General features: G+C 64.8%; 1 protein-coding gene and 1 long non-coding RNA gene across 2 annotated transcripts; one reads left to right on the top strand and one right to left on the bottom strand.

The window, feature by feature from the left end:
• Positions 1-366: 366 nt before the first annotated feature.
• PPOX (protoporphyrinogen oxidase) lies at positions 367-11,920 on the bottom strand (the record flags this gene model as incomplete). Its single annotated transcript, XM_066340449.1, has 10 exons — positions 367-594; positions 1,976-2,018; positions 2,116-2,265; positions 4,797-4,907; positions 4,990-5,108; positions 6,198-6,258; positions 6,613-6,815; positions 7,844-7,988; positions 10,029-10,161; positions 11,856-11,920. Coding segments are annotated over 10 exons (1,173 nt in total), but the record flags the coding sequence as incomplete, so codon positions are not given.
• Positions 11,200-11,705, top strand: LOC136375088 (uncharacterized). Its single transcript, XR_010746033.1, has 3 exons — positions 11,200-11,425; positions 11,531-11,549; positions 11,630-11,705. It is a non-coding gene; the product is annotated as an uncharacterized lncRNA (long non-coding RNA).
• Positions 11,921-11,925: the final 5 nt, after the last annotated feature.

The raw sequence follows: 11,925 nt of genomic DNA, 5'->3' as shown, positions 1-11,925 counted from the left end.
GGGGACACGGGGACAGCCCCGGAGGGGACACGGGGGACAACAGTCCCGGGAGGGGACACGGGGGACAGCCCCGGAGGGGACACGGGGGACAACAGCCCCGGGAGGGGACACGGGGGACAGCCCCGGGAGGGGACACGGGGGACAGTCCCGGGAGGGGACACGGGGGACAACAGTCCCGGGAGGGGACACGGGGGACAGCCCCGGAGGGGACAACAGTCCCGGGAGGGGACACAGGGGACAGCCCCGGGAGGGGACACGGGCAGAGCCAGGGGTTGTCCCCGCCCCTTGTCCCCTCATTTGGGGGTTTTTGGGGGTCCCCAAATCCGGCCCGCGGGTTTATTTATTCTATTTATGAGCCGCTCCCTGCACCTTTCTAAAGGGGTTCTTTTTTCAATTAAAACCAACAATTAATAAATGACTTTGTGCTGCTCCCGGGGGTCCCCGGGGGGGGTCAGGGCTCGGGGGGACACCCCAAAACCCTGCCGACGGCGGCCTTGGCGCTGGCGATGCAGTCATTGACCGAGACCCCCGAGAAGGAGGCGCCGATGAGGGACAGGGACAGCCGCTGCTGCCGCAGGAAGTGCTGCATCCGCTCTGGGGACAGGGACAGCCGCTGGGGACAGGCCGGGGACAGGGACAGCCCGGGGACAGTCCTGGGGACGGCCCGGGGACAGCCCGGGGACAGGGACAGCGGCTGGGGACAGGCTGGGGACAGGCTGGGGACAGGGACACCCAGGGGACAGGGACAGCCGCTGCTGCCGCAGGAAGTGCTGCATGCGCTCTGGGGACAGGGACAGCCTTGGGGACAGCCCCGGGACAGGCTGGGGACAGCCCGGGGACAGTCCTGGGGACGGCCCGGGGACAGGGACAGCCGCTGCTGCCGCAGGAAGTGCTGCATCCGCTCTGGGGACAGGGACAGCCTTGGGGACAGCCCGGGGACAGCCCGGGGACGGGGACAGCCCGGGGACAGGGACAGGCCGGAGACAGGGACAGCCGCTGGGGACAGCCCAGGGACAGCCCGGGGACAGGGACAGCCTTGGGGACAGCCCGGGGACAGGGACAGCGGCTGGGGACAGCCCGGGGACAGGGACAGCTCGGGGACAGGCTGGGGACAGCCCGGGGACAGGGACAGCGGCTGCATCCGCTCTGGGGACAGGGACAGCCGCTGGGGACAGCCCGGGGACAGGCCGGGGACAGGGACAGCCCGGGGACAGGGACAGCCGCTGGGGACAGCCCGGGGACAGGGACAGCCTTGGGGACAGGCCGGGGACAGGGACAGCGGCTGCATCCGCTCTGGGGACAGGGACAGCCGCTGGGGACAGCCCGGGGACAGGGACAGCCTTGGGGACAGGCCGGGGACAGCCCGGGGACAGGGACAGCCGCTGGGGACAGGCCGGGGACAGCCCGGGGACAGGGACAGCCGCTGGGGACACCCCAGGGGACAAGGGACACTCATAGGGACAAGGGACACCCCCAGGGACAGGGGCCACCCAAGGGACACCCACAGGGGCCAGGGGACACCCAGGGGACACCCACAGGGGACAGGGGACACACCCAGGGACAGGGGACAACCAGGGGCCAGGGGACACCCCGGGGACAAGGGACACCCAGGGGACACCGAGGGGACAATGGACACCCAGGGGCCACCCCCAGGGGACACCCAGGGGACACCGAGGGGACAATGGACACCCAGGGGCCACCCCCAGGGGACACCCAGGGGACAAGGGCCACCCAGGGGACACTGAGGGGACACCCAGGGGACAAGGGCCACCCCCAGGGGACACCGAGGGGCAGGGGACACCCCGGGGACAAGGGACACCCAGGGGACAATGGACACCAAGGGGACAGGGGACACCCAGGGGACACCGAGGGGACAATGGACACCCAGGGGCCACCCCAAGGGGACAAGGGCCACCCCCAGGGGACACGGAGGGGACACGCAGGGGACACCCAGGGGACAGGGCCCCCGTCTCACCGAGGCGCTCCCAGTGTCCCAGCGTGTACTGCGGGATGCAGTCCTGGGGACAAGGAGGGGACACACGGAGCCCAGGTGACGCGGGTGTCACACAGGGCGGTGACACAGGCGTCCCCGTGTCCCCCGCGGGTGTCACCCACCTGCTGCACGCGGAGCAGGGCGCGCGCGGGGGGCGTGGCCAGCCCCAGGTGATCCCGCACGGCGGCACGGGCCCGGGCCACCAACACCTCTGGGGACACGGCGCCGGGGTCCCCAAACTCCTGCCCGAACCAGGCCCCGCCCAGCATCACCTGGGGACAGGGGACACCTGTGTCACCGCCTCTGTCACCGCCTGTGTCACTGTCCCTGTGTCACCTGTGTCACTGTCCCTGTGTCACTGCCCTGTGACACTGTCCCAGCATCACCTGGGGACAGGGGACACCTGTGTCACCGCCTGTGTCACCTGTGTCACTGTCTCAGCATCACCTGGGGACAGGGGACACCTGTGTCACCGCCTGTGTCACCGCCTGTGTCACCTGTGTCACTGTCCCTGTGTCACCTGTGTCACTGTCCCTGTGTCACCTGTGTCACTGTCTCAGCATCACCTGGGGACAGGGGACACCTGTGTCACCGCCTGTGTCACCTGTGTCACTGTCCCTGTGTCACCTGTGTCACTGTCTCAGCATCACCTGGGGACAGGGGACACCTGTGTCACCGCCTGTGTCACCTGTGTCACTGTCCCTGTGTCACCTGTGTCACCGCCTGTGTCACCTGTGTCACTGTCTCAGCATCACCTGGGGACAGGGGACACCTGTGTCACCGCCTGTGTCACCTGTGTCACTGCCCTGTGTCACCTGTGTCACTGTCCCTGTGTCACCTGGGGACAGGGGACACCTGTGTCACCGCCTGTGTCACCTGTGTCACTGTCCCAGCATCACCTGGGGACAGGGGACACCTGTGTCACCGCCTGTGTCACCTGTGTCACTGTCCTGTGTCACTGTCCTGTGTCACCTGTGTCACTGTCCTGTGTCACTGTCCCTGTGTGACTGTCCTGTGTCACCTGTGTCACTGTCCCTGTGTCACCTGGGGACAGGGGACACCTGTGTCACTGCCTGTGTCACCGCCTGTGTCACCTGTGTCACTGTCCTGTGTCACCTGTGTCACTGTACCTGTGTCACCTGTGTCACTGTCTCAGCATCACCTGGGGACAGGGGACACCTGTGTCACCGCCTGTGTCACCTGTGTCACTGTCCCTGTGTCACCTGTGTCACCGCCTGTGTCACCTGTGTCACTGTCTCAGCATCACCTGGGGACAGGGGACACCTGTGTCACCGCCTGTGTCACCTGTGTCACTGTCCCTGTGTCACCTGTGTCACTGCCCTGTGTCACCTGTGTCACTGTCCTGTGTCACTGTCCTGTGTCACCTGTGTCACTGTCCTGTGTCACTGTCCCTGTGTGACTGTCCTGTGTCACCTGTGTCACTGTCCCTGTGTCACCTGGGGACAGGGGACACCTGTGTCACTGCCTGTGTCACCGCCTGTGTCACCTGTGTCACTGTCCCTGTGTCACCTGTGTCACTGTCTCAGCATCACCTGGGGACAGGGGACACCTGTGTCACCGCCTGTGTCACCTGTGTCACTGTCCCTGTGTCACCTGTGTCACTGCCCTGTGTCACCTGTGTCACTGTCCTGTGTCACTGTCCCTGTGTGACTGTCCTGTGTCACCTGTGTCACTGTCCCTGTGTCACCTGGGGACAGGGGACACCTGTGTCACTGCCTGTGTCACCTGTGTCACCGCCTGTGTCACCTGTGTCACTGTCCCTGTGTCACTGCCCTGTGTCACTGTCCCAGCATCACCTGGGGACAGGGGACACCTGTGTCACCGCCTGTGTCACCTGTGTCACTGTCTTGTGTCACTGTCCTGTGTCACCTGTGTCACTGTCCTGTGTCACTGTCCCTGTGTCACTGCCCTGTGTCACCTGTGTCACTGCCCTGTGTCACCTGTGTCACTGTCCTGAGTCACTGTCCCTGTGTCACCTGGGGACACAGGGTCACCCGTGTCACTGTTCCTGTGTCACCTGGGTTCACAGTCACCTCTGTCACCATCCCTGTGTCACTTGGGGACACTTCTCCAGTATCCCCCCTCCGTGTCCCCAGTGTGACCTCCTGCTGTCCCCACCATCCTGCCTCGCTGTCCCCAGTGTCACCCCGGTGTCACCCACCATCAGCCCCCCCACATCATCCCTGTCACCCTCCTGGTGTCCTCAGTGTCCCCTCCCGCTGTCCCCGCTATCCCCACTGTCCCTGGTGTCCCCACTGTCCCTGGTGTCCCCGCTGTCCCCAATGTCCCCAGTGTCCCCGGTGTCCCCGCTGTCCCCCAATGTCCCCAGTGTCCCTGGTGTCCCCAGTGTCCCCGGTGTCCCCGCTGTCCCCCAATGTCCCCAGTGTCCCTGGTGTCCCCAGTGTCCCCGGTGTCCCCGCTGTCCCCCAATGTCCCCAGTGTCCCTGGTGTCCCCAGTGTCCCTGGTGTCCCCAGTGTCCCCGCTGTCCCCAGTGTCCCTGCTGTCCCCAGTACCCCCAATGTCCCCGCTGTCCCCAGTACCCCCAATGTCCCCGCTGTCCCCAGTATCGCCGGTGTCCCCAGTGTCCCCGCTGTCCCGTGTCACCCCTCAGTGTCCCCAGTGTCCCCCCTCGGTGTCCCCGCTGTCCCATGTCACCCCTCAGTGTCCCCAGTGTCCCCCCTCGGTGTCCCCGCTGTCCCCAGTATCACCACTGTCCCTGCTGTCCCGTGTCACCCCTCGGTGTCCCCAGTGTCCCCCCTCGGTGTCCCCGCTGTCACGCACCGTCAGCCGCGCCCCGGGCGCTGTCCCGTCGTGCTCGGGGAACGCCACCGAGTCGTAGACGACGCCCAGGAGCGCCGGGTCCTCCCGCGATGGCACCAGGTGACCGAAGCCCTGCCCGGGGACAGCGCCAGCGTCACCCCGGGGCCCTGGGGACAGCGCGGGGGCTCGGGGACACGGCGGGGACACCACTCACCGTGACGGGCAGTGTCACCCCCCGGTAGTGCAGGTTGACCACGGCCACGGTGGCGGCAGGGATGTCCCGGAGCTCCCGGGCCAGAGGGGACAGCTCGGGTGACAGCGCCCGCGCCAGCGCTGGGGACAGTGGGGGGACAGTGAGGGGACAGCGCCCGCGCCAGCGCTGGGGACAGCAGAGGGGACATTGAGGGGACAGCTTGGGTGACAGCGCCCGCGCCAGCGCTGGGGACAGTGGGGACAATATGGGGACATCAGTGGGGACAGCTCGGGTGACAGCGCCCGCACCAGCGCTGGGGACAGTGGGACAGTGAGGGGACAGTGAGGGGACAGTGCCCGCGCCAGCGCTGGGGACAGTGGGGACAGAGAGGGGACAGTGAGGGGACAGTGAGGGGACAGTGAGGGGACAGCGCCCGCGCCAGCGCTGGGGACAGAGAGGGGACAGTGAGGGGACAGCTCGGGTGACAGCGCTGGGGACAGTGGGGACGGTGAGGGGACAGCGCCCGCGCCAGCACTGGGGACAGTGAGGGGACAGTGAGGGGACAGTGAGGGGACAGTGTGGGGACAGCGCTGGGGACAGTGGGACAGTGAGGGGACAGTGTGGGGACAGCGCTGGGGACAGTGGGACAGAGAGGGGACAGTGAGGGGACAGCTCGGGTGACAGCGCCCGCGCCAGCGCTGGGGACAGAGAGGGGACAGTGTGGGGACAGCGCTGGGGACAGTGAGGGGACAGTGGGGACAGTGAGGGGACAGTGAGGGGACAGCGCCCAGGCCAGCACTGGGGACAGTGGGGACAGAGAGGGGTCAGCTCGGGTGACAGCGCCCGCGCCAGCGCTGGGGACAGTGGGACAGTGAGGGTGACAGTGAGGGGACAGTGAGGGGACAGTGAGGGGACAGCTCGGGTGACAGGGTGACAGCGCCCGCGCCAGCGCTGGGGACAGTGGGGACAATATGGGGACATCAGTGGGGACAGCTTGGGTGACAGCGCCCGCGCCAGGGCTGGGGACAGCAGAGGGGACAGTGTGGGGACATCAGTGGGGCAGCACAAGGACAGCATTCAGGGGACATCAGCAGAGACAGCACAGGGAAATCAGCAGGGACACCACAGGGGACACTGGGGACACAGGGACACTGGGGACACAGGGATGTTGGGGACACTGGGGACATGGGGACATTGGGGACACGGGGAGGGAGGGGACAGCCCCGTACCTGCGGCCGGGAGGGCGCTGAGCACGTGATCAGCTGTGATGGAACCGCCCGGAAAGGTGACCTGGGGACACACATGGGGACATGGGGACACCGCTGGGGACATGGGGACACCGCTGGGGACTGGGGACACCGCTGGGGACATGGGGACACTGCTGGGGACATGGGGACACTGCTGGGGACAGACATGGGGACACCATTGGGGACACTGGGATATGGGGACACTGGGGACATGGGGACACTGGGGGACATTGGGGCGACTAGGGACACTGGGGACATTGAGGACACTGGGGAAGGGACATGGGGACACTGGGGACACTGGGGGACACTGGGGAGGGACCCAGGGGACACAGAAGGGGACAGGGAACAGGACGGGTCCCCGCGGTGGCCCCGGGGTGACACGGGCCGTTGTCCCCACCTGCCAGCGGCCGCGGCGGTGACACAGGTGTGTCAGGGGCGTGTCACAGCGAAGCTCCGCCCCCCGAGGGGACACGAAGGCCACCAAGGCCCGTGGCAGTGACTCCATCCCCCCGCGCAGGGACCACTGGCTCCAGCGCTCGGCCCGCGCCCGCTGCGCCAGCGCCACCGGTGTCCCCTCCCTGCCACTGTCACCACGGCCACCTGCGGGGACAGTGACACTGGTGACACCGCTGTCCTGTGTCCCCTCCCTGCCACTGTCACCACGGCCACCTGCGGGGACAATGGCACCGGTGACACTGCTGTCCCCAGCCCCGCCAGTGTCCCCTCCCTGCCACTGTCACCACGGCCACCTGCGGGGACAGTGACACCGGTGACACCGCTGTCCCCTCCCTGCCACTGTCACCACGGCCACCTGCGGGGACAGTGACACCGGTGACACTGCTGTCCTGTGTTCCCTCCCTACCACTGTCACCACGGCCACCTGCGGGGACAGTGACACCGGTGACACTGCTGTCCCCAGCCCCGCCAGTGTCCCCTCCCTGCCACTGTCACCACTGCCACCTGCGGGGACAATGGCACTGGTGACACTGCTGTCCCCAGCCCCGCCAGTGTCCCCTCCCTGCCACTGTCACCACTGCCACCTGCGGGGACAGCGACACGGGTGACACTGCTGTCCTGTGTCCCCTCCCTGCCACTGTCACCACTGCCACCCGCGGGGACAGCGACACGGGTGACACTGCTGTCCCCAGCCCCACCAGTGTCCCCTCCCTGCCACTGTCACCACGGCCACCTGCGGGGACAATGACACCAGTGACACCAATGTCCTGTGTCCCCTCCCTGCCACTGTCACCTGCAGGGACAATGACACCGGTGACACCAATGTCCCGTGTCCCCAATGTCCCCAGTGTCCCCAATGTCCCCGATGACCCCAGTGTCCCCAGCTGGTGGCAGTGCCATCCCCAGCAGTGTCCTCACAATGTCCCCAATGTCCCCACAATGTCCCCAGTGTCCCCAGCTGGTGGCAGTGCCATCCCCAGCAGTGTCCCCACAATGTCCCCAATGTCCCCACAATGTCCCCAGTGTCCCCAGCTGGTGGCAGTGCCATCCCCAGCAGTGTCCCCAGTGTCCCCAGTGTCCCCACCTGGTGGCAGTGCCATCCCCAGCAGTGTCCCCAGTGTCCCCGATGTCCCCAATGTCCCCAATGTCCCCAATGTCCCCAGTGTCCCCACCTGGTGGCAGTGCCATCCCCAGCAGCACGGAGCCGCGGCGTCGCTCGGCCCGGAACAGGGCGGGGAAACAGGAGCGGACACTGAGGACACGGCTGTCCCCAGCGAAGACACCGCGACACAGACTGTCCACGGCCACCTCGGCCACCTGCGGGGACAGGGACAGTGACAGTGACACACTGAGGACACGGCTGTCCCCAGCAAAGACACCGCGACACAGACTGTCCACGGCCACCTCAGCCACCTGCGGGGACAGTGACAGTGACACACTGAGGACACAGACTGTCCACGGCCACCTCGGCCACCTGCGGGGACAGGGACAGGGACAGTGAGGACACAGACTGTCCACGGCCACCTCAGCCACCTGTGGGACAGGGACAGTGACAGTGAGGACACAGACTGTCCACGGCCACCTCGGCCACCTGCGGGGACAGGGACAGGGACAGTGAGGACAGAGATGGGGACAGTGACAGCAATGGGGACAGTGACAGCAGGGACAACGATAGGGACAGTGACAAGGACAATGGGGACAGCAGGGACAGTGACAGGGACAGTGGGGACAGTGACAGCAGGGACAATGATGGGGACAGTGACAGATGGGGACAGTGACAAGGACAGTGGGGACAGTGACAGATGGGGACAGTGACAAGGACAGTGGGGACAGTGCCAAGGACAGTGGGGACAGCGGGGACAATGACAGGGACAGTGACAAGGACAGTGTGGACAGCAAGGACAATGACAGGGACAATGATGGGGACAGTGACAGATGGGGACAGTGACAAGGACAGTGATGGGGACAGTGGGGACAGCAGGGACAGTGACAGTGGCACCCCGCCCACCCCGGGGACGCCCCGATAAGGCCGGGTGGGTTTGGGGACAGTTATCGGGGTTTGGGGACAGTTCTGGAGGGGTTTATCGAGGTCTCAGGATTTTGGGGACAGTTCTGGACATTTTGGGGACAGTTCTGGACATTTTGGGGACAGTTCTGGACATTTTGGTGGGGAGTTGTCAGGGTTTTTTTGGGGGGGTTATGGGGTTTTTGGGGGGGTTATGGGGTTTTGGGGGGGTTATGGGGTTTCAGGGGGATTATGGGGTTTTGGGGGGTGGTCATGGGAATTTTGGGGTGGTTATGGGGTTTTGGGGGTGGTTATGGGATTTTTTGGGGTGCTTATGGAGATTTGGGGAGGTTTATCAGGGGTTTTTGGGGGGGTTATGGGGTTTTGGGGGTGGTCATGGGAATTTTGGGGTGGTTATGGGGTTTTTTGGGAGGTTTATCAGGATTTGGGGGGTTTATTAGGGTTTTTTGGGGGGCTATCTGGGGTTGGTTATGGGGTTTTTGGGGGGTTATGAGGTTTTTTGGGGGTTATCAGAGGGTTTGGGGGGGTTTATCAGTGTTTTGGGTGGTTTATCAGGGATTTTTGGGGGGTTTATGGATATTTTGGGGGGGTTTATCAGGGATTTTTGGGTGGTTTATCAGGATTCTGGGGGTTTATCAGGGATTTTTGGGGGTTCATTAGGGGTTTTGGGGTGTTTATGGATTTTTGGGGGTGTTTATCAGGATTTTTGGGGGTGTTTATGGATATTTTGGGGGTTTATTTTGGGGGTTTATTTTGGGGGTTTTTGGGGTTTATTTTGGGGGTTTATTTTGGGGGTTTTGGGGTTTATTTGGGGGGTTTTGGGGTTTATTTTGGGGGTTTGGGAGTTTATTTTGGGGGTTTTTGGGGTTTATTTGGGGGGTTTTTGGGGTTTATTTTGGGGGTTTTTGGGGTTTATTTTGGGGGTTTTGGGGTTTATTTTGGGGGTTGGGGGAATTATTTTGGGGGTTTATTTTGGGGGTTTTTGGGGGTTTATTTTGGGTGTTTATTTTGGAGGTTTGGGGGGGTTTTGGGGTTTATTTTGGGGGTTTATTTTGGGGGTTTTTGGGGTTTATTTTGGGGGGTTGGGGGGTTTATTTTGAGGATTTATTTTGGTGGTTTTTGGGGTTTATTTTGGTGGTTTTTGGGGTTTATTTTGGTGGTTTTTGGGGTTTATTTTGGTTCTTTATGGGATTTATTTTGGAGGTTTTTGGGATTTATTTTGGGGGTTTATTTGGGGGGGTTTATTTTGGGGATTTTTGGGGGGTTTATTTTGGGGGTTTGGGGGTTTATTTTGGGGGTTTTTTGGTGTTTATGGGGGGTTTGGCACCCACCTCGCGGCCGAAGCGGCGCAGGGCGAAGGCGTGGGCGCTCTCGTCCGGCCCCGTCCCCGCAGGGGTCAGCAGGTCACGGAGACCACTCCAGAGCAGCGGCCGGGAGAACGGGGGGACAGCCCAGAGCAGGCCCCTGGGGACAGCGGGGACAGCGGGGACAGTGGGGACAGCCCCTGGGGACAGCCCAGAGCAGGCCCCTGGGGACAGCGGGGACAGTGGGGACATTGGGGACACTGGGGACAGCCCCTGGGGACAGCGGGGACAGCCCAGAGCAGGCCCCTGGGGACAGCAGGGGACATTGGGGACATTGGGGACAGCCCCTGGGGACACTGGGGACAGCCCAGAGCAGGCCCCTGGGGACAGTGGGGACATTGGGGACATTGGGGACATTGGGGACAGCCCCTGGGGACATTGGGGACAGCCCAGAGCAGGCCCCTGGGGACAGCGGGGACAGCGGGGACATTGGGGACAGCCCCTGGGGACACTGGGGACAGCCCAGAGCAGGCCCCTGGGGACAGCGGGGACAGCGGGGACATTGGGGACAGCCCCTGGGGACATTGGGGACAGCCCAGAGCAGGCCCCTGGGGACAGCAGGGGACATTGGGGACAGCGGGGACATTGGGGACACTGGGGACAGCCCAGAGCAGGCCCCTGGGGACAGTGGGGACATTGGGGACAGCCCAGAGCAGGCCCCTGGGGACATTGGGGACAGCGGGGACAGTGGGGACATTGGGGACAGCCCCTGGGGACAGCGGGGACAGCCCAGAGCAGGCCCCTGGGGACAGCAGGGGACATTGGGGACAGTCCCTGGGGACATTGGGGACACAGGTGACACAGGGGACAGGGGACACTGGGGACAGCAGGTCACGGAGACCACTCCAGAGCAGCGGCCGGGAGAACGGGGGGACAGCCCAGAGCAGGCCCCTGGGGACAGCGGGGACATTGGGGACATTGGGGACAGCCCACAGCAGGCCCCTGGGGACAGTGGGGACAGCGGGGACATTGGGGACAGCCCCTGGGGACAGCCCAGAGCAGGCCCCTGGGGACAGCGGGGTCATTGGGGACAGCCCTTGGGGACATTGGGGACAGCCCCTGGAGACATTGGGGACAGCCCCTGGGGACACTGGGGACACTGGGGACATTGGGGACAGCCCCTGGGAACATTGGGAACATGGGTGACACAGGGGACAGCCCCTGGGGACACTGGGGACAGCAGGGACACAGGTGACACTTGGGGCCAGGGATGGCACTGAGGACAGGAGATGGCCCTGGGGACAGAGGTGGCACTGGGGACAGGAGGTGACCCTGGGGACAGAAGGTGACAGGGGACACAGGAAGGTGACAGTGACACCCACCGCAGGCCCTGGGGCAGGGGGAGGTGACCCAGGGGACAGGAGGTGACCCCGGGGACACGGGGAGGTGACAGGGGACACGGGGAGGTGACACAGGTGACACCCACCGCAGGCCCTGGGGCAGGGGGAGGTGACAGGGGACATGGGGAGGTGACCCAGGGGACAGGAGGTGACCCTGGGGACACGGGGAGGTGACAGGGGACACGGGGAGGTGACACAGGGGACAGGAGGTGACCCTGGGGACAGGAGGTGACACAGGTGACACCCACCGCAGGCCCTGGGGCAGGGGAGGTGACACAGGGGACACGGGGAGGTGACACAGGTGACACCCACCGCAGGCCCTGGGGACACGGGGAGGTGACAGGGGACACGGGGAGGTGACACAGGGGACAGGAGGTGACAGGGGACAGGAGGTGACCCCGGGGACACGGGGAGGTGACAGGGGACACGGGGAGGTGACACAGGTGACACCCACCGCAGGCCCTGGGGCAGCGGGTGCAGGGTCCCCCCCAGGTACAGGAAGCGGTTCCGGGACGCCGGGTGGT

Source organism: Sylvia atricapilla, unplaced genomic scaffold (assembly GCF_009819655.1).
Source record: "Sylvia atricapilla isolate bSylAtr1 unplaced genomic scaffold, bSylAtr1.pri scaffold_86_arrow_ctg1, whole genome shotgun sequence".
Classification (NCBI taxonomy): Eukaryota; Metazoa; Chordata; class Aves; order Passeriformes; family Sylviidae; genus Sylvia; species Sylvia atricapilla.
The sequence above is the reverse complement of the archived record's forward strand: the minus strand, read 5'-3'. Positions and strand labels throughout refer to the sequence as shown.